Source organism: Phoenix dactylifera, chromosome 14 (assembly GCF_051530095.1).
Source record: "Phoenix dactylifera cultivar Ajwa chromosome 14, Ajwa_hap1_PhDact_Kaust_v1.1, whole genome shotgun sequence".
Taxonomy (NCBI): Eukaryota; Viridiplantae; Streptophyta; class Magnoliopsida; order Arecales; family Arecaceae; genus Phoenix; species Phoenix dactylifera.
The window spans coordinates 15,493,008-15,519,267 of record NC_143203.1 but is presented as its reverse complement, the minus strand read 5'-3'; the positions used below and the strand labels follow the sequence as shown (position 1 = coordinate 15,519,267).

The following is a 26,260-nucleotide window of genomic DNA, read 5'->3' as shown; positions in this document are numbered from 1 at the left end:
GAGTCAGCAAAAGACTGAAGCCCACCTTGAGAAGATGGGCCTAAGATATATGACCAATTGGCTTTAGTGCAAGTGGGAGATTGTTAGATGTATGCCCTAGAAGCCAATTTGGCTGACACATTGTTGATTCTAGGGACATAATTTTGTACTTGACTATTTATTATTGAATAAATAAAAGGCATCTTTTCATTCATATTGTTTATGTGTCTATGAATCGTCCAAGAAATTAATAAGATGATGATACATATTCTCAAGAGTTAAGAATTTGAGCCATGTATCATTGGTGATTAATTTCTAAATGCTCCTGATCAAAGGATCATCACGAGGACGGTGATCGATCCGATCAGTGCACAGATCACTCTCCTTCTGGATGGACGAGACTTGAGTCCACAGTGTAGGGACACTGAAGTGATAGTGCAGGTGCTTGTTAGAGAACAAGGGTACTGAGCGTGACCAATACAAGAAGTCACTTGGATGTCTATCCACTCGTCAGTGACTTGCTTGATGTTGCAGTAGTGTGACTGGTCCTTTGACCTGCGGCGCTTCGGCTACTCACAGTGAGGTTATTGTAGTTTGACTGCACACATACATGGTCTCTAGCCATATGGGTCCATGCAGTGTAGATTGGCTGCAGTAAGTTCACTGTAGGAGTAAGGGTATGCACCTATATGGAATCTATCGACCTTGATAGATAAGGAGAGATCCTATGTGATTTATAAGACTGAGTTCGTAAGACCTCGGCCGGGGCAGTATGCACAGTGGAGAAAGAGTTTTTCACTATCGAACTCGAGTCGAATAAATCTTGACATATGACAGACGATGGGGTTTGACGAGTTGTCCATGACCTCCGTCCTGTAGGGATCCACGATAGTAGGACTGTATCACATGCTAACTGCACCTAGAGGTTCATAATTCCATTCTGCTGGGTAGCCACTACATGCTGCTAGGTGTCACTGGTGGATGGTGGGACTCATAGGGATTATCTTGATGATCGATAAACCCTAATGAGTTGAGTTGGAATCGTTCCAACCCATTGAAAGGAGTTTTCAATGATATAGTGATAGAGATCACAATATATCTCACTACCAGTCAGAATAGAACCTATGGGGTCACACACACTAGAAGTATTGACCGATCCGATGGTTGAAATCGTGATTAGGAATCACAAGAAATCAATTTGATTGATAAGAAGTTGAAGAAGAACAAAGGGAATTAATTAATTGGACTTGAAACAAGAATCCTACTTCGGGTAGGATACCTAGAGTTCTAATTGGATTAGGACTGGGATTCCTACTTGGAATAGGATTCCTCAATCCTAATGAGATTAGGAGTTTTGAATTAAAATTGGATTCCTACTTGGAGTAGGATTCCTAGAAATCCTAATAGGATTAGGACTTCGGATTCAAATAGAGTCCTAATTAGATTAGGACTAAAATTAAATACATCCTAATTAGATTAGGATTCCTTAAGTCTAAATTAATTATTAATCTAATGAATCAACATGACTCCTAATTGGATTAGGATTGAAGAGTTCAATTGAGTCATGGTTCATTCAAATCCTAATTGGATTAGGACTAGCATAGATTGAACCCAATTTGGCTAATCCTAATTGGATTGGGATTAAACCATAAGAGAGGCACCCAATCCTCTTTGGAAGAGGATTAGGGCATCACAAGAAGGAGGGTTCACGCCCCTCCTCCTCTCCTTGTGTGCGGCATGAAGAGAAGGGCCGGCGCCCCCCTTCCCTCTTAGGCAATATGTCTAGGGCTCCTAGATTGTAGGAGCCCTAGATGGCTTTATAAGGAGGCATGAGGCCGGCGCCCTAAAAAAAAGAGCTCTCTTCCTCCTCTTGCTGCCGCCACCAGCCCCCTCCTCTCTTGGTTCAGCCGCAAGCAAAGGGAGAGCAAAGTCCAAGCGTTGGCGTCATCCTCTTCCTCCAATCCTTCTTCCAACGCAGGGAAAAGAAAGAAGGCTGCAGAAGCTGTGTTCTTCTTCCTTGAGTCCCTTCTTCTTCTTCCTCCTCTCAAGCACTTTCAAGAGTTGAAAGAAAGAGAGGAGATCAGCCATCAAAGGAAGTCTCTGCAAGGGAGCTAGCACCCCGGGGAGACGAGAAAGCTTTGATCGGTCCTCTGCTTCGTGTGGATACCCGTAGAGGCCGGACGTTTGAACGGCTTCAAGCGAACCCTCTTCCTAAAACCACGAATTCAGATTCGCGGTGATCATCTACCCGCGCAAGGTGAAGATTTGATCTTCCTATTAGTTTTAAAAGGATTTAATTCTTACCTAATTACGAAAGGTCTCGAAACAACGTTCATGAGATGAACGTCGAACTCGTGCATGCCGATTCCGCTGCCATCTGAAAAATTTTTGAAATATCAGCGGCATGGGCGGGTTCCCAACACGTGAATCGGCCGCGGATGGACTGGAAGGGGTGCCGCGGGATTCCCGCGGCGCCCTTGCCCCGTTTGCACCCCCGGAGGAGCCGGAGAGGATCGCCATCGCGATCCTCTGTTCTGGCTCCTTCCCTAATTGAATCGGGGCTGAAGTCGGTGAGGGCTGCCGACTTCAGCCTCGTGTCTCACAGGTTTTGATTTCAAATATATGAAGAATGAAAGTAGCAGAGTGATAGCAGTTTGTAAGGACTGTGGGTAGATAATTCATGCTCTCCAATGTAAAGGGAGGATACAATTTAGATTAAAACCTTCCTTAAAACAAACAAGTGTGGAGGGCAATTCCATAACCATAATGTCACATCTAAATATCTAGTTGAGAGATATATAGAGGACATTAGATCTAATAACAAATGGAGTTTAAAAGGTTCTAGGGGAAGGTCAAGAGGGTCAAAACAAAAGTACTTTAAATGATATAAGGGAACTGATGCGGCACAAGATATAGCCAACAGGTATTATGATTAATTGGGCCATACCAAGCATGAAAGGAGCCAGGTTGAATACCCTACTAGGCTATTTGTATCAAATTTTAGTCATATTTTCATATTTATAATAGATATTTCTAGCATATTTTCTTATTATTGAGTATGATTCAGAATCAGGTTTAATGCCCGAATTAGGGTTAGGATATCATGTCCTATAAATATGTATGCAATACATTGTAAGAAACAATTTTTGAGATATTAGTAAATTTTTTTTAAGAGAATTTCTTTCACCAGGTGAAAAATTCTTCAATCTAGTTTTTCTATTTTTGTATTAATATTCAAAGTATAACCTCGCCAATCAAATCGCCACTTCGTTCTTTTTCTATTGTGTCAAGAACCATTAGGAGTAATATATCTATCTCTAGGAGTATTATGATATTATTAGGAGAAGAAACCCTAAAAGCACAACATTGATGGATATAAGGAGCCCAGCTAAGAGTAGCCAACTTATTTTCAAAAGACCCTATGCTTGTCTTAATGCCTGTAGATAGGATTTCCCATAATTATCCTGGATGGATGCTATTTTAGAGGATCCTTTGGGGGTCAATTGTTAGCTACAATAGATGGGAATGATAACATGTACCCCATAGCTTGGTTAATAGTTGAGGCAAAGAACAATGCTAATTGGGCCTATGAAGACCATGGATGGGCATTCATATCTGATAGGCAAAAAGTAAGCATTATTAGTTAAATTCTACTAGTTTTGATTCGACTCTATATGGTATATAACATTTTTATTGTAGTTATACCTTTTGCAATGTCTAGTGGTGATATTTTAATCCATCCTTCCAACTGCTGATCATAGATTTTGTGTAAGGCATATGCATGCAAATGTCAAGAGTACATAGTACAAGGAAAATATTTTGAGAGTGCGCCAGGGCACTCTTCTCATGACTTTGAAGCCTAAGAAAAAAGATTATTAGTGATAAAAATTTTGATGAAAAAAAATTGTCAGCAAAAGTATAATTTTGGGGGGGGGGGGGGGGGGGAATTAGCTTTCATCATGCAACTAATGTTACTTTTTTTAGTGATGAAAATATTTTTTGTAGAAAAATTCATCACCAAAAATACAACACCAATTCCCACCATAGTTAAGCATTTTTTTCTAACGATCTTTAATATGTTGTGACAAAAAATGTCATCACTAATAATTCATAAGTTTTGTGACAAAATATCTTACGTTACTAAATATTTATGTTTTGGATGATGTAAATTTCTTGTCACCTATTCTTGTTTCAATTCAAAAAATTAGATATCCTCTATAATTGGTGTTGGTGACAAAACCAATTGTGTTCCAAATGATTGCAATTTTATGAAGAGAACAAGGTTTCATCATCAAATTGTTGTTATGATTTTTTAACGATGAAAATTATTTTTGTACAAAAATTTAGCCACCAAAAATATGGTGGCAAATTTTGATGCCCTTTGAGGGGAAACTTTTTTGTGATGAAAATAAGGTTTTGTTACCAAATTATTGCTAGTAATTTTTTCAATGATGAAAATTTTAGTAAAAAAAAAATCATCATCAAAAATATAGGTGCCAAATTTTTTGCTTCTACTATATTAAGGGGAACCTTTTTGTGATGATCATTACTATATTATAACAAAATTTTATCAACACTAACAATTTACAAAATCTGCTGGTGCTATCTATTGCATACTACATATATTTTGGCGGTCATAATTTCACCTTGCCTATTCCTATTTTATTTCAAAAAAAAAAACCTGCAAATGTTGTTTACCAAAAATTGCATCACACACTATTATAATTTTGGTGAAGAAAATAAGGTTTCATCTCTAAACTAATGTCTGCAAATTTTTAGTGATCAAAATTATTTTGTCAAAATATTTTATCACCAAAAATATGGCACCAAATTTTGCTGCCCCAAATATTTTGGATTTTTTGTTATGAGTTCATATATGCCACCAAATATTAATCTTTCGTGACAAAAGATGTTATAGTGTGATAAACTTTCCTATTTCTTGTAACAAAAAATATTGTCACCACATATTTCTTCTTTCATAACGAATATATTTTCGTTGTTGTAGGTACATATTTGATGACAAAGCGAAAGTTCTTGAAGGTCAAGACATTTAAACCTATATTACCATCACTATCTCCTTCTTTTATCTCCTTTCTAGCTATCCGATGCTAGTGGTATGCCTGTGCAATTACTAAACCTAACCACAAGCTTGTTGCCCACAAACAACAACTTAAATAGCCAGAACAAGACTCTAAAATAGTGATTTCTTAGATATCAAAATGGATAAATCGGTTTGATAATATGCATCCATTGCTTTTGGACATTTGGAGGATCACCTCTTCCCTCACTAGATTAGTCTAAAATGATGCCTCTAAACTCATCGGCATTGCAAATCAAGCGGTACATGACTCTATAAGCTTCTAGCAATTGTAAAATCTTTGATAAGTATGGCAACATACAAAAAATAAAATAGAAAAATTGATATAAAAAAATAAGCAATGGACTGACAAAATAATAAAATTGCAAGAAGAAATTGTATGTCCATCTAGAAATCATCTAATTAAATTGGATCTGGTCTAGTTGCAATAAAGTAAATTTATAAAATATCATCAACATCATCAAATTTTATTCATATCAGAAAGAATTACATGACCTCTACATACAAAAATCCATATAAAAATGCCCATGATTGTAGGCCATTTTGAATTACCTCATACAAATTATAATAATAAGTGTGTGACATAGTTGGCCTTGAATTTAAACTTAAAAGAATTCAACAAAAAAGATTTTTGAAAAAAGACTCTACAATTAAAGCATTCAATGCCAATTCACATTAAAATAAACTAAACAAGTTCTATTTAAGAACAATCAAGTGTTGAGAATGATCGTATACACATTTAAAATCATTCACCTAAAGTGGATCCACGACAAGTTCTATTTAAAAATTGCTAAGAGTCATTTAAGTTTTGGTGGTTGTAAAAAAAGTAGAATAAATTACTCTATTAGAAAAATAATTATAAGCAAGCAAGATATTATCACATAGCACATCAATGGATATAGAAAATTAGTTTTCTAGCACAAATACAAGTAGCGATAGCTTAACAAAGATTTGAGGGTTTGGCATGTCCCAATTTTGAGGATAGCAATTATGCTTCTCAAACAATTCACATGCTAACTAAGAAGATAAATCTAATGGGGCATGAGAGTCTTGGGGGATCTTAAATCTATATTCATCATCTCTTCTTTTATATATAAAAATATTAAAAGTTTATTTTCATCTTCTACCTATTTTATCATCTTGTGAAGCAAAATTTAGAGAGCATGACATTGGTAAATTTTCATCTACCTAATTTGAAACAAAATCCAAATATATGGTGACTTTTTTTTTGAATCATTTCATGTCCTATCTTGAACAAAAAATATTCACATATAGTATGAACATGAAGAAAACTATTCCATGGTTTTGGTAGAGAATGAAGAAAGGAAACAAACTAACCGAAGTTTGGATCTAAAGCAAATATAAGCTTAATCAACTTCATTGTTTCATGTCTCCTCTTTCTTAATGAGCATTCAAATGAAGTCCATATATATATATATATAATAGGAAAAATTTTCTAAAACATCAAAATCACATGTGCTATCATGCATTAGTGCCATAGGTAAACAAAAAAAATTCTCATGTTAACTAATATTTTACTAATAGGTGGCATGGACACTATTATCAAAACGTCATTACCTATTAAAATACCTAATGGACTAAATCTTGTTTGAGATGACCAACTATGCTTATCAAAAAAAATTAATCAAGTATTACGAAAGATAATTGGTTGATTAATAAAATAAAAAATAATAACAACTATTTTGAATTAGTTTGGTAGTTGTGTGCGTGCTAAATTTTATATATATATATAAAAAGCAATAATTAGTGGATTTAAATTTAATTGTAGTTTTTTTAATTTAAATTAGTGATCTAATCAAGCATTATGTTAGATCGATTTATCATTAAACAAAATGTAACACCATGCAAATTAGACGTACTAAGCCTCCAAATATATCGATTTATATGAAAAAAATAAGAACTTTTTTCTTTTTTAAAAAAATCATATCGGTTTGATGGGCTGTAGACCCGGCCAGGCTTGGAATGCTTCCCCCCACCAATTTTCTTTCGGTGCTCCGGTGAAAGCCATGGCCGCGACGCTAACGACTGCCTTCTCTCTCTTCCGGTACTCTTTCTCTCTCATCTCTCTCTCCCCCCGCCCCCTCTTCCCCACTTTTAAGTGGTTTCTTGCTCTATGAGACCAGGTTTTCTCGGGTTCTTCGAGCTTATGCGATTCCAAAACCCTTCTCCAAGCTCTCGATTGATGTTCTCCGAGCTCCCTCATATTCGTTGCGGCCGGAGAGGTTTGAATTACATTGATGCCCCAATTCTTTTTCCTCCATTTTGTGATTAAATTCTGTATTTGAGTCTGGACTTTGGTTGGAGATATCTTCGACCAAAATGAGCAAACCCTACATCTATGGGTCTATCTAAATTCCTTGTTGAGCAAACAGGGCTTGGATTAGGTTAATTGTTAAACTGATGGCTTGCTTGCTATGGTTGCAGTTTATTTAGGACAGGAAAGTAAAGGGGACAGAGATGGGTCTAAATTTTGAGTAAAAATTGGATTTTTTTTCTTTGTGGAAAGGAAATTCCGTTCCCTCCTTGCTTTGCTCTTTGTTTCATAATAGAAATCAGTATCTAGGAGGCATTGCTTTTTAGGGAAGGGTGGTATCTATCCTCTTCGCCTCTGAAAAAATTGGAGCATGCGCCAGAACTTATTTCTTTTTGTTTGGAATCATGTTTGCATGTTAACAATTTTAAGTGAAACCTGACAAGTGCATGCATGTTATTACGAATCTTCGTGACAAGGTTCATGATGTGCTCAAAAACTAGATTTAAGAAAGTGTTAGAAATGTGTCAAAATGAAAATTAATCTTGAGGTGCTTCATTCATTTTTGGAAGTTGCATTGCTTGCTCATTCATTAGATAGTTGGCCTTCATTTTCGAGGGCAGACGCTGTCTTTATTATATGTTTTGTTCTTCTAGGTTTGAGTCTTCTATGAAAGTACAATTGCTGAGGGAAGGATATCAAACCAAACTGATCTTGCATTCAAGTGATGTAAAAGATAAGAGGATCAAGCATAATAGGCCATTATAGGGTATTATAATCAATGCCAGCACGGAAGAACAAAAGGTGCTCAGTGCAAGCATATGATGCTTGCATAATCTGTCATCCAATAACAACTCTGATCGAACCCCAATAAGGATGTTGATAGCTGACACTTGTTTGGCATTCAGATGTGAAAAAGATGCTCAAACTATAAAACAAATCCTAGTTCAATTATGAACATGGCATCATTCTCAAGTAAATGATTAAGGATGTTTGTTATTGGTTTCAAGAGATATGTTAGTCTCTTGTTATAAAATGTTATTAAGAGTGTTAGCTTGTTCCATTCTTTATGGTAGAGAGTCACCGTCAACTATAACTCTATAGGGATTAAATTGATACATTTGCCCTCCTATGTTTTGCTTTTCACTTGAAGTTGTTTTTCTCTACATGATCTCCAGGTGATAAAAAGTAGTCTTAATGAATAATGTGGTCGACCTCTGTTTTCCTTTCTTGATTGAGTTTGTTTTGAAATTAACAATGAGGATTGGTGGATAAGGAAATAAGAGGAGATACAAGTTTTAGCATCTGGTTTTCTTTTTAGCCAGAAAATTAGTAGTAAGTTTTGTTTAGGAGAAGGTGCAAAACTTTTTGCTCCTCTCAAAGTCCAAGGTTTTCCTGAATGGAATTTTTTGGCTTAACTTTGCTCTTCGCATAATGATTTGTGCCATAGAAATGGGTGCAGTCTTTCATATTAAACCTTGCATTTCTTTTTTCCTTTTTTTTTGGCATGCAGGGGGGCTGTAGGATATTCTATCCTAATCTAGAAAATTCTTGCTACGTTGCTTCCTAGTTGAATGAACTTACCTCTCTGGCAGCTAATCTTGCAGGTATCATGACTTGTTCCTCTCTCCAGTAGTTTCCAATGAGGAATATGGCATCATTCATAGACCTAAGTGCAATACAGAACCTGTCACTGAAAGTCTCAAGTTTAATTTATAAATGGTTTATGTCAGGAACCTACAGAAACATTAGGGAATGTACATCAATGTGGTTACCTTCTGCTCTTTTTATGTGCATGAGAATAAATGCTTTATATTTTTTGAATAAGCTTTTTTTAGAGATTGTGGTTGAAACTACAAGCATGAGATTAGAATGGTTAAATATTTTAGAAGGCAAAACATAAGAATCTTCAAAGAATCTGAAAACATGGAAGGCTGAATTCAGAAACAGTTTTACATTTAGACATTCTTTCCTCCACGTGTTGGTATGTGGTTGTTTATGGTGCTCATTAGGGATTCTCTTCCTGCTCCTCCCACCAGACGCCCCCGCCCCCCCTCTTTTTCTCCCAGATATGCCTTGCATCAGTGATTGGTGATACAATTTATCATTTCGATCCAAGAATGGCAATAATGAAGTAGCATTACTGAATTGCTTCCCTCATAATTCTTGTTCCTAAATTGTCTGCATTGAGTTTATGTTCCTTATGTTGTTTGCTGCAATATTCCTTTGTACATTTGAATCATTTCGAAGTCCTGAAGTAGCAAATTTCAATTGATTTGTGTTGTTTAATATTGCTGATAGATACTACTGTGATGCATTCTAGCCCGTTTTTATTAATTTTTTCCTTTAACTAGAGAATCGCTTCTATAAATATTTTTTAAATTGTGCTCTAGAATTTCATAAACATCTCAGTTACTATTGTTCTATAAGTCAGACGCGTATGCCATATTACTGCCTCAGTCAATGAAGAAGCTTCTGCCAAAGCAGCTGCAGCCAGTGTAGATAACGGAGGTCCCACCATGTAAGGCTTTGACCTATGTACTTATTCGATTCTTCAATAAAAGTTTTTGATACGTTGCAGTTTGCACCATATGAGACCAGTCATGCATAATGTTACTTTTATGCTTCCTCCATTCATTTTCCTCTTCTTTTTCTTCCAGATTTGACAAGATTATAGCAAGGGAAATTCCTTCGACTATCATCTATGAGGATGATAAAGTTTTGGCTTTTCGAGATATTAACCCACAAGCTCCTGTACATGTTTTACTCATCCCAAAGTTTAGGGATGGGTTGACCCAGCTAGGGAAGGTATGTGAGGCAGTTCTCTTTGCTTTAATTTATACCCTTTATATGTTGATGTGCACAAGCTTATAAAGAAAATGAATTAATGATATTCATCGAAAAAGAAAAGAAAAGAAAACTTGAACTTGACCCTAGAGGATCTCTTTTCTTTGCATGTCTTGATTAAATGGGAAACAAATATGACATCCCTTGCATCTCCAATTGTCAAACTTGAGAAAAATTTAACATGGGCATTCTTAGATAAATTAAATCCAATGTTCATAATATGACTTGCTTCTAATAATGGTATCGAAAAAATCTTGCTTTCATTTTTTTTAACAAGAAAAAAGTTTGTACTCGAATCAACCTGTACAACCAGAAAAATGTCAAGGCCTTCGTAGGAGGAAACTTCTATCTATGGTAATATACCCACTTCAGAATCCCTCTAGAAACTTGAATGTGCACCCACTTCCTAACTGCTTCCTTAATTCAAGTGTTTTTAAAATACCCACTACCCCATATACCCACACCTACACCTGCTCTTGTACCCACTCAATTAAGTCTTGTTATAGACTGCATTGTCTATATTAACTCATGATAAATAGTTGAGATTTGGTTTGCCAATTTGGGTATTCCTTTATTCCCCCCAAATTGCTTATGACAAAACTCCTAGTTCTTGGGTATGTTCATTGTCATAGCAGAGTGTGCCTACTGAGTTATTGCTTTCTTTGACTAGAAAATATGAAGGGTGGACCATATATTTGTTCATTGTTCTACAATTAGGAAACATTTTTTGTTCAACATTTGGTGTTCAGTAGTTACTCCAATTGCTAGATAAAAAGGAGATATCACAAGGAGAAAGAGGAACTCTTTCTTATAAAGGTAAAAAAAAAAAGGACAAATTTTCACTAACTAAAGAACTCTTCCCGTCTCCTGTAAGAAACCCTTATACATAGAAAGTTTTTCTTCATCTCTATTGGTGCACCTATTTAACTAGACAATAAATGCACCTCATGTCTAAAAGGGATGAATGCACAAGAAGTAACATTAAAAAGTACTAAAGACTACATGATACACTAAAAGATTTCAAAAGAAACAAAAAAGACTTAGTCAAATATATAGCTACCTGCATATAATGACCATCGGTATCTGTAAAATCTCTTGATAAATACAATTTCCAGCCTATACTCTTTTGGGGAGGGGTCGGGCCTTGGTGAAATTTGGGCTTGGGTCAGTGTTGTTGGGTCTGGACCTCATTTTATATGGACAGTTTTGATGTCATTAATAATATCATATTTCAGCAATCTTTTGACATTTTAGTTGGTAAGCATTTTCCTTATTGTAGGGAGTACTTGTACTCTTTGGCTACTCACCCTTCCAGTCATTATTCTAAACTATATGAGAAGATACAATTTTGAACTTGACTAACTATTATCACAACATATATTTGGTTCCATCACTAGATCAAATGCTCTTGTCAATGGGTCTAAAAGAATCTTTTTAGAATGATTTTTTATGATATTTTGATGTCGGAGGAATGTCGGAGGAACATGCACTGTGAGTGGTGAGGATGGGTTGTGTATCATGGGTACAACCATCACAGAGTTCATGAAACCTTATTTTTCTAGTTTTTTTGTTAGGGGTAGGGTGGTGGTTGATGTTGACCACTATATCTTCAATCTTTAGTAGAAATTAGTGAAAAATGCTTTTCTTATTGTTCACTAACAGGTAAGGGATCAGACTTTGAACTTTTTCTCTTTCTAGTTTCTTTTGGTATTATAGAAACAATACAAGTTTAGTATTCTAGAGTATATACAACTAGTTGCGTCCGCATGTGCAATATCCAAAAGAGGTTGTGGTAACATTATATTCCCAAAAGTGATTGCCTTGGTGAGTGACTACGTAATTGGCCAACCAATCAACGGGTTCGTTGGCTTCCCTGTATATGTGGTGCACAGGAAAGTACTAAAGCTGAGAAAGAAAAGAACAGACACCCTACATGCATGCATGAGCTAGGGGGAGAGAAAGGGAGTTTGGTCCCTGATGGACCCAGCATACAACTATCATCAAATCACCTTCTGAGTAGAGTTTGGTTGGGTTAAAACTTTGAAGAACCATACGAAGAAACTCCCATGTCATGCGAAGTTCTGCCAGTCCTTGTAGATTGAGGGACCTACAGAGAAGCAGCAGCCAAGACTCTGCCGCTACGATCACAGATAATGTTTTCTATGCAAAAAGGCATCAAAGTTCACTTTCAGCAAACGGATAAGAGAGGGCGGGCAGCCAGGTGAAATAGGGTCGAGGAAGTCCTGAAGGCTGGGCTATCCCACTACATCAAGTGCTACCTAGTGAATTGAGCACCATAGCTTGAATATATTGTAGTATGGCTTGCACTACTATGCATGCAAGGCATTAAGGTGGAGCAAGGTTGCTGTTCAAGAGTATATCATTCCGTGACCTCCAAAATGCCTTCACGTAAGCTATGACAGTAGCCTTCAATGATAGGGATCGTCAGCTTGAGCCAATAGTTATAAGCTGGATTAGTGTAACAATGGTCTCCCATTGAGTGATGCATCTTGTGATGAAGGCAAGGCTTCCCCCGCCATGCATGAATGAAAGTACTGCATACTCAACTGACTCTTCTAGGTAGTGGCACGATGGAGATGAAGCTGAGGCAACAGTTGTCTCTGATGGAGCATCTCTGCCGTCGGCAATCTCTCCTGAGCTGCCTTCCACCAAAAGAAAGCCACACGAGGTTGAAGCTTTAGCTTCCAAATTGCAACTAATGTTGCACAAAGGGTGTTCTGTAGGAGCAGTTGCATGCACAATATCAGCCAACAAGGAAGTCAGGCTACCAGTTGGTGCCCAACAAAGTATATCATTGGCATTAACCTGTGGGATAGGGAACAGAGACACCAGAGCTGCTAGATCCAAAGAAAGAAGCCAGTGCTGTTTACTGAGGTCCCACTCCTTATCCATGGTCCACAAGTCACAAGCCCTGAAGTCAGGGTCAAAAGCCTGATCGTGCCAAAAGGATAGAACCAAAGTAGCACTATTGTTAGCCATGCATCATCAAAAATAGAGACAGTTTGTCCATGTCGCAAAAGCCATCAAAGTTGAGGAAGTGTGAGATCTTGGTCATGAGTAATGGGCTTTCCAAATCCAAGAGTCAACAGTCTCCTTTCCTAGGGAGACGCAGTGTATTTGGTACACTATAGGAACCAGTTAAGACCATAAGTTCTGAGGGTGCAAGTCAGCCAATTGAGCTAGAGCAGCTTAGCATCTGGCTGTAATGCTGGTAATCCCAAGCCTGCCTAGTGCCTTGGGGGTGCATACCTGATCCTGAGCCACCAGGTGTAGCTTGCAAGAAGATGGACCACTAGCCCACAAGAAGGATCTCTTATCAGCCTCAATGCGATCAAGGAGAGACCCCTGAACCCAAGTATGTGCAAGAAGGTATGTTGGAATGGCACGTGAGCATCAATTGAATGAGAGTCACCCTCCCAGCCATTGTCGTAGCCCTCCATGCCCAGCCAAAGTACTTGTTCCTGAGCTTAGTCACTAAAGCATCAGAGTCAGAACTTGCAATTTCTTACCAGAGATGGATATCGCTAGATATGTCCAAGAGTCCTTGTTAGCTTGAATATCGAGCAATTATTGCATTTGCAGCTGCCATCATGGATGGACACATTGGCTGAAACATATCATAGATTTGTTGGTGTTGACATTTTTCCTTGAAGCCATATAATATTGGTGAACCTTTGAATTGCTGGCAATTGGTTGGTTCCATACTTCAGAAGGCTTGTTGTATTTCCTTATTAGTACTTGAGTAAAAGGTGGTTGCTAGCCTTGAACATGTGTTGCTTTCTTCTTCTTATAACATAGACTTCAGTGTAAAGGTCCAGTTGAATCTGATGCACAAGCAAAGTTAATCGAATTAACATACAGAAATATATTGAAAGTGATTCCACTAGAGACTTGGGTAAAGAAGCAAGGAACACAGGACAGTCAATATTTTCTTTTTCACAGTTTAAATTGGTTAACACTTGTACCCTTCATGTATGGACACCCTAGAGATGCATCTTGTATATTGAGTATTTAACTTGTCACCAAGATGATGCATAAAACTAACAAACAAAGATTTTTGGGAGAAGGAAGAACAAGTGAAGCTCACAAAACAAGACATTTTGCAAAACAAACATCAGAAGTAATGAAGCTTTGGTTAGGAAATGCAGGTGCAGGAGCAGATCCTAGTATGGGTATAGGGAATTGATGTCTTAAAAAATATGGATTAAGGAAGTAATTAGGAAGCATGTGCATTGAAGAGTTTCTGGAGAGATTCCAATTTGGAAGCAGGTACATACCTAAATTGAAGTTTCCTGCTACTTAGTCTGCTTTTGGAAGCGGGATAGAGGGAGTAAAAGATGTTTAACCCAATTATTCCACTCTTTTTCAGCTAAAGGCTTGTTTTGGAACATTTGGGTTAAACCACTTTTCCGAAATAACAATCGTTTGCCTTCCAGACCTATTTACTGCAGTTAACCCCAGAATAAATTACTCCATGTAGGATGTAGTAATTTATTCCGGAGTAAGAGGAGCATGAGTAAGTTAACCCATTTACTCGTTAATTTATTTCGCTTCCAATGCAGCCTTAAGGTTACTTTTGGAAATGGGATAAAAATCAGAATAGTTGGGTTAAATGGAATACGTTGGAGGGGAAAAGGGAGTGTTAAGTCGTTCATCCATTTACTGGAGTAAATTATTCCTTGATTAAGTGGGGTAAATGGGTTAGAAGGTGAAAAAGTAAAGCATTTATGGTGTACCAATTATTTTTTAGATACCCATTCTGCGCTTCTGAAAAGGTGGTTTATGCCATGTGCTTAAATGATCATTTGGCTGCATAGAGATGAAATAAGTGGGTTATGAGGCTTTTATTTGCCGAAATTGCACTTCCGAACACAGCCTAAGGGTTCACTAGACAACATATAGTAAGTATTGCAGCAATAGAACTCAGAAGCCAAAACATTTATGTGAAAGTAAGGAGAAAGATAGTAAGCAATGTGGTGATGTTTGTTATTCTCTCCATCAACCACCCCCCCCCCCCCCCCCCCCCCCCCCCCCACACAACAACACACACAAAACATTCATTGCCAGTTGTAATGCAGTTTTTTTTAAAATCCTTATATCGCTTTATATGTTGCAGATTTCTTATTTTAATTTGTTGGCCAGTTTATGGAACTGAAAAGATATTGCATTTTATTGCAGAGACAATTGCAACAAATTGCTCCTCTTTATCAAGTCACATTGTTGAACCATTTTATGGCAAATAAATCGATCTTATTTATTGCCAACCCTGAATACTTGTGGCAAAGTTAAATGATTATGATTAAGAATCTGCTTATTATTGCACTAGTCATTTTATCTGCTCCTCCAAGTTCCATTTGCTGTTGTCTCTGATTTTGGAAATCTGGTCCATGTGATATAACAAAAAATTGGAATGTAAAATCCATGCTTCAACCTTCAAATGTTGAAACATTTATCCAAACAGTAAATTAATTAGTAGTACTCAAATAAAACATGAGGTAACCCATGATGTTTTTTTATGAATAATAAAAAACATCAACATTTCTTAAGGTTCTTGCCAGTTCTAATGCAGTTTTCTCATCCTTATATTGCCGCATATATTGTGCATTTCTTATTTAAATTTGTTGGCCAGTTTACAAAACTGACTAGATCTTTAATTTTATGGAAGAGATAGTTGCAACAAATTGCTCTCTTTATCGAGTTATATTGTTGAACCATTTTATGGCAAAATAAATCTCATTTATTGCCACTCCTCATTCTGCTGTTATACAAGCGCCAATAGTAACAGTAGTTCATTTGTTGATGCCTACCTGTTTAGGCTGAATCAAGGCATGCTGAGATCTTGGGTCATCTGCTTTATGCTGCAAAAGTAGTGGCCGAGAAGGAAGGCATAGTGGATGGGTTTCGAGTTGTTATCAACAATGGTCCTGAAGCATGTAAGTTTATATCCAGTTTTCCTCTATTAATGGCTAATATCTATTATATGTCATGCCATTAGGATCATGTCTTTCTTGTGTCAGGTCAATCGGTGTACCATCTACATTTACACATACTGGGAGGAAGGCAAATGAAATGGCCTCCTGGTTAAATTGGATGTTTCTTTGTTCTTTTCAAATTTGTGGAGGGTTCTTCATTTGTTTCTAGTTCCCCTTGTAATTTATGTAATCGCAGTTCATGGAATCGATCAAGATACTCATAGATAAGCTGTTGTTGGAACCTTTCAGATTCTTTTCCAATTGTTTGCCAACCTAGAATCAACCTTTCATCTTTCTCATTTGGGCCTGAGATTGGCATTCAAGAATGAAGTGATTGGTGGACAAAATTGAAGGTAGCTAGCTCTTAACAGAGATTATTAACAAACAAGGATTTATAACATTGACCTAAGGTTCGACAATTACAGGTATCGATGCGGCTACCAACATGACCAACCTTGGCATCTGTTTTTGATCCAAAAGCGTTCATGTTGGGTCATGGATATGGAAAAATATTGTCTTAGTAAACCTACTTTCGCTTTGCAAATGAACCATGATGACAGGGTTTTCAAAGGTTGGTAGCTCCATCTCTAACTAGAGCCAGTAACCCTGGGATGCAACTTATGTGTGATAGTCATAGTATGCTTATGAAATAGCATTGTTGAAGTGAATGAGACTCAGTTGGTAGAGGAATATTTTGTTTCTCAAAAAGGTTTCATTGCCCAATTAAAATTAGGGAGTAGGCTACCACTAAATGAGTCCATTTGGCTCTGGTTGGTTACCGAGAAAGTTTTTTTAAAAAATATATAGTGAAAAAGAAAAGAATATTAAGAATTTTCTATCATTTGATTATATTACAAAAAATAAATAGAAAATTGTTGTATAAAAATAGATTTTTGTTGTTTGGTGGGATACCTCATAACTAAATTGCTATAAGAGGATTCTCTAGATTTTCTTTCTTAAGATTAGGGTTGACCATGGGTTTGTTTCAGATCAGGTCAAAGTTTGATAACAATATACTAAATCTTGACATCCACTTGACTTGGCATTTGGTCAAGATCGTTTGACCCATGCCGACCAATGAGTCAGCTCCCAAGACCCAACTTGACTCATTTGACTCAAACTAATTTAATTTGTAAGGCTTAATTGCTGACCGACCCAATATAATTATCTAAATCAATTTTTTTAATACTTTTAATGAATCAGTTTCAAGTTGAATTATACTGTTAGTATTAAAAATGGCCAATCATTCATAAGATTTTTATTCAAAGTCACGGTTCAACTGGATTTATGCTATCCTAACGCAAATGGAACTCTACCCTCATGACTTGAGTACACCAATACAATGGCCTGGAAAAAAAAAAGGAAAACCCTGATTTACCAGCTCCATGGATTCTCAAGTCAAAGTCAATTTTTGCCACCTTTGCTTAAAATTGTTCTCTCTTGAGAAGGAATTTTTTTAAGATCATTAGCAACCTTTTTTTAAAAATTTTGGACACCAAACAAACTCTTAATGAAACACACTCATGTAGCTGGGAAGCTCAAATTGAATCAACTAATAAGAATCTAGCCCACGACAACATGGTTAAAAGCCATACTCTTTACCAGCTGAGCTAAGATGGCAATACAATCTTATTCTGTATTTTATTAAATCCAATAGTCCAAGTCATGCATTTGGATTAACCACTAACCCAGCTGAGAACATATGCTCGCCACCTTTCCTCTTATTTTTAACTTCCATTTCTCCATTTCTTATTTTTTTTCTTCCTTTAGATGTTCCTAAACTCAAAAGAGTATCCATTGCCGAAAGGCATTCTCTGCTGCTAGAGTTCCTTGTTATTACAGCTTCTCTATTCCTTTTTTTTCTCTATAAAGTTGCTTCCTTTGGATTTCCAGTGATTGAGCTTTAGAGATGGCGAAAATAGTTTCTTGTTTCTTTTGGTTTCAATTTATGCAAAATCTTTGAGTTTCTCTAATTCAGCTAGGAATGTGATATTCTTAAATGACGTGTCAACTTCAGACTTATCAACCTACGTTTGCTAAAGACAGTCTTCAACATAAATTACTTAGTTTTTTTTCCCCCTCAATACTAACAACTCCATATCTTACTTTTATTCTCAATATTAACAACTTCCAACCTACCACTTATATTTTGATTGAAATAAATATTAAGCACTCCTAAAGACTGAAAAGAAAATGATTGTGATATACCCATCAGTTAGGGGTCGGCACGGAGAAATTTTAGAAAATTTTGACAAACAAAATAGTATATTTAACTGAAATTAATTAACAAAAAAAACAAATGTCATGCATTACAGTAACCCTATATAAAAGTCTCTCGCTAACTAGATTTCTGCCTAAGAGATTTTTTAAAAAAAATGCATTTGTCTAAGCAATTATGCCCACAAATTATTACTGTATCGGAACTCCTTGAACATTTTGGATCTGTCCCAAAAAAATAAAAACTTTGTTCCACAATATCTTGAAATCTTATGGTAATCCTTTAAAACATTATTTGAATTCTTTAATTCTATATAAGAACCAAAACCTCTCACTTCAAATCTTTCTTCCAACCTTAGTAGATTACTCCAAAGATCCGAACGATGTACTCAAAAGAACTGCTCAGATTATTTTTTTTTCCACATATTGGCTGAGTGGTTGTTCTAGTTACTGCCTGGGGCATAAATAGGTTTTGAAGAGTGAATGGTCCCATTTTACTTGTGTCTATATAAAGTTCGACCTACATCTGGCCAACATTTAAATAAATAAATAAATGAAAAGTTCAGGGACTACCCATTAATCTAGTGTCGCATGTGAGGATGCAATGAAACCTTAGTAGTTCTTGAAATTTCAACAGGCTAGCCCATAAGGATATCAGGAAACCAAGCACATAAATATATCTTAGTACATCATTTGCTAAGCAATTTGCCCCTTGGCAGTCTTACATGATCATAACTTAGGATAATATCTATTTGCTGGATTAACTCGAAACAAACCCACCCAACTGAAAATGTATTAGATAAACCTAGCATCCAACCTAGCCCTGACCCAAGTCACCAACCAGATTAATTAATTAGCTTGGATTAGACTCCTTTAGAAGTTCCATCCCAACTTAACCTAAACCCGCCCAATTATGGTCAGATCTGATATCCCTTGGAACGGACTAAATTGCCACCCCTATATTCCAAGCCAGTCACATGAACTGCTATCATCATATCCCCATTATAATAGATAATTTCCAAAAAAATAAAAAAATAAATAAATAAGTAGAACCTCATGAACCGTAACCACAGAATTAATCCTAACTAAATCCTTAGTTATGTTATCTCAATCATTTCCTCTAATTGCACTTTACTGTTCAAATAATCACACTGATGCTCTTCATTTCTTCAAGCAATAATTTTGAAAAATTACAAGGCCATCATCATTTCATGGCATCCAAAGTGAATTAATCAGAAATTCATAATTTTTAGTGTTCTTTTTATTAACATTTTTTCATTATCTTATCAGGGCAGGACACCAAGCCGGGACGCTAACCCACTAGTACCCAATATTCATGATTCCAGCCAAAGGGTATGCTACAAAATATTATTCAAAACCAAAATTATGGTGTAATGTGCCATAACGAAGTCTCTTGAAAGCTGGAGTCTTTGGTCACAAGCACTTCATGAAAGGATATTTATTAAATCATCAGCAGAACTTTTAATGTAGCCTCAAGAACAAGCAATACCACCTCTCTCTAACAAAACCTGGGCCAAGAAGCGATCGGCGGCGAGACAAAAATAGTCCAAGGCTCAGGCATCATCAAGAGCAAGAACGCCAGGAAGAGACTTGCCTTCCAACAGCTCCAAGCTTGCACCACCGCCGGTTGAAATGTGGCTCATCTTGTCAGCGAGCCCGACTTTCTCCACGGCTGCGACAGAGTCACCACCTCCGATGATTGTTGTGGCCCCTTTCCCACTCAGATCAGCCAACTTCTTTGCAATTGCCTAACCAATCAAAGAGTGTTAATGTATGTGTTATACTATTGTCTCACAATAAGATGAAGCTTGAGATGTTCTTTATCATTTACCTCAGTTCCCACTGCAAACTTGTCAAACTCGAACACTCCCATTGGTCCATTCCAAATGATTGTCTTGGTGCTATCTAGAGTTTCACTGAAAATCTTGATGGAGTCAGGTCCAATGTCAAGACCCATCCAACCATCTGGGATACCAGATGCAGGTACAACCTACAGAACAAAGAAAATGAGTATCGTTAGCATCAAATTTATAACCTCCGACGATGCAGGCTGTCGAATTGCCAAATCAGAACTTCCACTAGCAAACTTAGTTCATCTCTGGGATTCCAACTGTTCCTTCAATGAAGACACATCATGTACGAGCACGCTTGGATGGAGGGCAAAAAAACAAACCCCACCTACCAGCCAAAACAATACTTCAATTCTATCACCATTTCAACTCATGCACAGCTTATGCCCCTCCTTTTATTGTTCTCTTCGACAGGTTCAGTACCTACTTACATGTATATGAAAGAAAGAATGTGCATAGCAAATCAATGACAACTAAATCAAACTTCATGTTCACAAATTCTTACAGAAGTTGCAACAAAAAAAGCTTAGAGAGGCCTTCGGGATTTTGAATTGTTTAAAGTTTTTTTTATATATCTCTCTCTCTTGAATAAGTTAATATCCGTAGGGGATAAGCAAGAGGACAAACCTTGGTGTCTGCATCTGCAGCAAACTTGTTAGCTACAACAACATCAGTCGGCAACAAGAGAGACACGCCTTTAGACTTTGCCTTCTCAATAAGTGCTGTAGCAAGATCAAGCTTGTCTTCCTCCACAAGTGAAGACCCAACAGAGAGCCCTTGCGCCTTGTAGAAGGTAAACATCATTCCTCCACCAAGGAGAAGGATATCGACGTTCTCAAAAAGTGACTCAATCACACCAATCTTGGATGACACCTTTGAGCCACCAACAATGGCAGCAAATGGCCTTTTGGGCTTTGCTACTGCTCCAACAAGATAATCAAGTTCCTAAGGGAAACAGTGAAAGCTTTCGTGAGAATGCAAATTGCAGGATTCTACCAACATAATTGAAGTAGTAACATCTAATGTAGTTTTTTTAACAATACCAAAACTTGGATTGGAATATATTTGCATACCCGTCGGACAAAAATGTATGGCCATTGTCAAAGATATATAAGATATTTGACACATATTAGATACCATACGAACAAGCAGGATAATGAATTCCAACAGTATAATTTTTAAATGGGGCAAGCTATGATTGATTCTCTTCTTTGATGATTTATTAAAAAAATGATGAGAACTCTATCATACCTTCTGCATAAGGAAGCCTGCAACAGATGGCTTCAAGAATTTGGCAACTCCCTCTGTTGAAGCATGTGCCCTATGAGCAGTGCCGAAGGCATCATTTACATAGAGATCAGCAAGGGATGCTAGCTTCTTTGCAAACTCTGGATCATTTTTCTCTTCTTCCTTATAGAATCTCACGTTTTCAAGAAGCAGGACGCCACCATCTGGTAATGCAGCCACCATCTTTTGAACTCCCTCACCAATACAGTCATCAGCCATCTCAACCTATTTGAATGAACTAAGGAATCAGAAATGAAAAAAAGAATCCAGCTTTAATGTTTGACAACGCAAAAGAGGCATCAGTTACAGGGGCAATTTTTCACACACATTAACTCCAAGAAGTTCAGATAGCCTAGGCACAAGTGGCTTCAAGCTGTACTTTGGAGTGACACCTTTTGGACGTCCCTGAAAATTCAAAACCAATCCACAAGTTCCATATATCAATAGCCAGGAAATGAAAAGGAGGTAGCAAGTTCAGATGATGAATAAGCATTGATAAAAACTAAGAACGAAGATCCCCTATCAAGAAATATATTACAGTTGAAATATGAGAAACACTGCATCTATAAAACACAAGTGTGAATGTAATGAACTGCTGAGCATAGGTTATATAACATGCATATCATCTAAGGCAAAAAAAAGGAGGAGGGGAGGGGGGTGTGGGTGGGAGGGATGCATAAAAAAACTGCAAGGAACAAAAAATGTAGTAATAGAGTTTTATAAAACAGAAAGAAACAGATATGACTCTTGAATAACATCTGGCTCCAGGTAACAAAGGCTAAAGTTATTAGTACAAACTCAAATTATGGGAAAAAGATAAACCATGCCACAAAAGGCTATAGATTGTGAAAATAAAATATAATATCAAAAGGGTACTACCCTGGCCCTGCATCATGACCTCCCTCATTCCTCCTAGCCTGTCCTTCCTCCATATTTCACCTAAGACAATTTTAAAGGTTTCATATTTTTATCAAATGGGACTGGGTTGTATCTTTCAGGCAAAAGAATGATTAACTTTCCGTCGCACAAAATCACCACTGGATCACCCACCACAAAAGTACTCAAAAGTCCGTCATTCATCCATTCGTACAAATCTCAAAGCAGTCGGCTGATGATCCAACAGTCACCTCATGCGAAAGAAGGTTCATCATTCTTTAGCACAAAAGATACACCGCTGTCCCTTATCAAATATGCAGATATAAAATTATCACGTACATATGGTAGCCAGGCAGCCTATTACATGATAATCACAAAATTGCAATGTAATGGATGATTTTCATTTAGATTTACCAATACCAATATCAATAATAACGATAACAATAACAATAATAATAGTAGTAGTAGTAGTAATGGTGGTGGTGAAAGCGAGAAAAAGTTTAAATGGAATTATACAGAGTAGCCAAACATCCATGCAGCCTTTTACATGTTAACCTTCGAATTACAAAGCAATGGATGGTGGTCATTTATATCAACCAAAAGAAAAATGGAATTAAAAGCAAGTGGGCAATATACTAAGCAATATAAAACACCAGGATGTAAATATCAGGTCAAATAAATGTCGTATAATTGTAATATGCCTAACCTAAAGTTAACCTCAATTTCTTTTATTACTCATGCAAAGTCGCGATATCTTATTCTATTTCCAGTTCTTCCAATTGCATTGTCTACAAACATGGACTTTTCAAAAAGTTAAAAAAACATTATGAAAATAAGGTCTCCTACATAGGATCCACCACATGCAAAGATATGTTTTCCACGGTCAGTCCATCTCCATTTCCCAAACTCATAAAAGCTAAGAGCTACATGTGCGCATTTATAAATCGCACCATCACTGAAGAGATATATCAGATTATTAAATAGAAAGGTTGAACTTTTAAACCATTTTTTATGCGGACAGGTCCGAGGCCCTTTTTTAATAAAAAGGTCTGGCAGAACGGAACCAGAAACAGCAAATTTGAGGAGTTGCTAGATAGATCGAAACCACCAAGCTGAAGGCTTTTATAAACTAATTGCATAAAACGAAAACTTTATAAACTAACAATAATATACCTCGCTCTTCTCAGCAAAAGTTCCACATTTCAAAAACCTAAAAGAAAACTATATGCGTGGACGTTCAGGTATCACATTGTTACCATATCACATTGTTACCAGCTAGAAATCACCAACAAAAATGGAACAAGATAGGAGATTTAAAATGTGTGGATCATACTATGAAACAAACAGATCTGTGACCTAAAAAAGCAAAACGAAAGGACCACATGGAGAAACAAAACGAAGGCGAAATTTTTTTAAAAAAAAACCCAAGATTGTTAGTTGATAGATAAATTAAAACCTCCAAGCTGACACTTTCATAAACTAATAACAAATTTACCTCCCTCGTCTCGTCACCCAAAAAAAAATGTTGTCCATAAAAACCAGACGAAAATCCAAAAATGGGCAAAGGTGAGACCTTTTAAAACCTTGATTGTACTATAGAAAGGAATGCTCTAAATCCCTACAGAAATAAGAATCTCTACAAAACAATAAATAACAAATTACCTCTTAATAAAATTTAAAAAATAGAACAAAATAACAAAAAATAGAAGATATCAAAAGAAGCTACTTTGATTAAAACTAAGAAACAATCTAGGAGAAACAAAACGAGGAGGAGATAGATTGCAGAGATAGAGCGAGAGGCTCACCAAATGGCTGGAGAGGATGACCTTGGCGCCGTGCTGCATCAAGTACTTGATGGTGGGGACGGCGGCCCTCACTCGGGTGTCGTCCGTGATCTTGAGGTTGTCATCCAACGGCACGTTCAGATCCACCCTCACGAACACCTTCTTCCCCTTGAGATCGGCTCCAGTGAGAGTACTCACGCTCCTCTTCGTCGCCATTACCACACCAAATCAATCACCGAACAGACCCACAGACACCACACGACGAGAAGAAACTCGATCGCGATCCAATCCAATCGCAAACAGAGGAAAATCTATAAAATCGACCGGAGAAAGAGAAGCGGAGGAGGTAGAAAGGAAGCGATCAAGCGAGAGAGAGAGGATGAGAGGGGACTTTCTTATATAGGGAGGGGCGAGCGTAGGTTAAGATAGGTTGCTAACATGCGCTGGGTCGAGCATATTCTTGATTGATCCGCTTAGGGTGCAGCATTCGGTGAGCCGCCGTGGGTTTTGTCCGCTTTACGGTGGGCCTGGAAATGGACGGCTGGCGAACAGAAAGGGCAGTGGATCAGACGGTCAGAGATGTACACGGTGATTAATGCAGCCTTCGATTCTCTCCCCTTGGCGAGACCCGACTCAGAAACTAGCTTTGTAAACTCTACATGCATGGTGGCTCAGATCAAACACTCATGGTGTCTCAAATTGGATACAGATAACTAGATGGTCTAACCTAATTGAAATTAATGGACTAGACTCTTTCTTTGAATTTGTTAAATTAGCTTATTTTCACTGGTAACTCTCTTAAATACTTAATCCCATCCAAAACACTATTTTTTTTTTGTTAAAATGGATGTATCATATATTACAGATACAGATAAAGTCAAAAAAAATCGAAAAATAACAGGTTTTGAAGTGCACCGGATAACTCTCTCTCTCTACCCAAAGAGTACCCTAAAATGATTGGCAACACATGAGGCTATCCAATCCACGGCTCCATTGGCCTCTCTATACATATGCTTTACCTATAAGGTCATTCCACCACAGACTATAGTTCAGATGTTCATAAGTAGCAGATGGTAGTCGCCCACATCCTAAGCATTGTATTAAGGTTCAAATATTTCCCTACGATCCAACTCCTGTGATACTCTTAACTAGATTTCTCCATGTAGCTACTATGAACATCATCCTAATTCATATCTCCTTCACCACACTCGGACTTTGATCTTAAAAATCTCAATAAGCTTTTCTGCTTGGCAACCAATGCTCTTCACTCCTAATATCCAATTTTTGCAAAAACTAAAAGTTATTTTAAAATCTAGGATATATTTCATATGTTAGAAGACATGTATTATAACTCATACAATGAAAAGGTGTTTCCTATGACCATCCCTAAATTTTATGAAAATTGTAGAGCAATCCTCACATTTCACATAATTGCAAGATGATCTCTGTAAGTTTTAGATAGCATGCAAATAGATGTCTGGGTTAAACATAGTACTAGAATTAACAAAACATTTTATTAAATTCTTTGTGGAAGTTCAAATTACTCTCACCTCATCTAATTAGTTTATGCATAAAATTGGCTGTCTATATAGAACCATATAGTTTAACAGCCATTCATCTCGTTTGCCCTTTCTCTCTGACTATAAAAAGATTCAGCAATTGAACCCCTCTTCGGGCGTAAGGAGGAAATAGAAAGGAAAGTTTCATCAATGCATTCTTTGTGGGATTTTTGCTCATTATGTAGGATTATGTCATTTACAATGCATTCTTGACGGGTTTTTTTTTTTGTTTTTTGCTCATTCAATATAAACTAAAATGTGATTAAGATAAAAGGAGAGCTGTGGAAGCTAAGCCCCCATGTAAAAGAGCTCGGTCTCCCTTTTTTTTGTTTCTATTTTGCAACTAGGTTACCACAAAAAAAGACCAATTATGAAGCGCTAGTTAAGCATAATAAATAGTAGAAAGGCATTATCACATACTATTGTATTATTTGATTAAATCTCATCCTTTGTTTTTGTATTTGTAGAGAATAGGGG

General features: G+C 36.9%; 2 protein-coding genes across 2 annotated transcripts; one reads left to right on the top strand and one right to left on the bottom strand.

The window, feature by feature from the left end:
• The first annotated feature begins 7,022 nt into the window (after window positions 1-7,022).
• LOC103713176 (HISTIDINE TRIAD NUCLEOTIDE-BINDING 2) lies at window positions 7,023-16,437 on the top strand. The gene is made up of 6 exons (XM_008800004.5): window positions 7,023-7,142; window positions 7,222-7,320; window positions 9,784-9,870; window positions 10,010-10,157; window positions 16,033-16,150; window positions 16,235-16,437. Exons 1-6 carry the CDS (start codon window positions 7,033-7,035, stop codon window positions 16,300-16,302), a joined length of 630 nt encoding a protein of 209 aa, XP_008798226.3. The 5' UTR covers window positions 7,023-7,032; the 3' UTR covers window positions 16,303-16,437.
• A 3,309-nt stretch (window positions 16,438-19,746) lies between these two features.
• On the bottom strand, window positions 19,747-24,589 carry LOC103713177 (phosphoglycerate kinase 3, cytosolic). Its single transcript, XM_008800005.5, has 6 exons — window positions 24,246-24,589; window positions 21,892-21,969; window positions 21,529-21,789; window positions 20,905-21,222; window positions 20,259-20,417; window positions 19,747-20,175 (listed from the first exon to the last, which is right to left on the bottom strand). Exons 1-6 carry the CDS (start codon window positions 24,438-24,440, stop codon window positions 19,981-19,983), a joined length of 1,206 nt encoding a protein of 401 aa, XP_008798227.1. The 5' UTR covers window positions 24,441-24,589; the 3' UTR covers window positions 19,747-19,980.
• Between the last annotated feature and the right edge of the window lie 1,671 nt (window positions 24,590-26,260).

Excerpts from the sequence above, each read along its gene's own strand:
- LOC103713176 (XM_008800004.5), top strand. The coding sequence starts at position 7,033 with ATGGGCTGTAGACCCGGCCAGGCTTGGAATGCTTCCCCCCACCAATTT. Across the intron at positions 10,158-16,032 it reads GGTTGACCCAGCTAGGGAAG|GCTGAATCAAGGCATGCTGA; the intron begins GTATGTGAGGCA and ends CTACCTGTTTAG. Across the intron at positions 16,151-16,234 it reads CAACAATGGTCCTGAAGCAT|GTCAATCGGTGTACCATCTA; the intron begins GTAAGTTTATAT and ends TTCTTGTGTCAG.
- LOC103713177 (XM_008800005.5), bottom strand. The coding sequence starts at position 24,440 with ATGGCGACGAAGAGGAGCGTGAGTACTCTCACTGGAGCCGATCTCAAG. Across the intron at positions 21,790-21,891 it reads CTGAACTTCTTGGAGTTAAT|GTTGAGATGGCTGATGACTG; the intron begins GTGTGTGAAAAA and ends TCATTCAAATAG. Across the intron at positions 20,176-20,258 it reads AGTTTGCAGTGGGAACTGAG|GCAATTGCAAAGAAGTTGGC; the intron begins GTAAATGATAAA and ends TTGATTGGTTAG.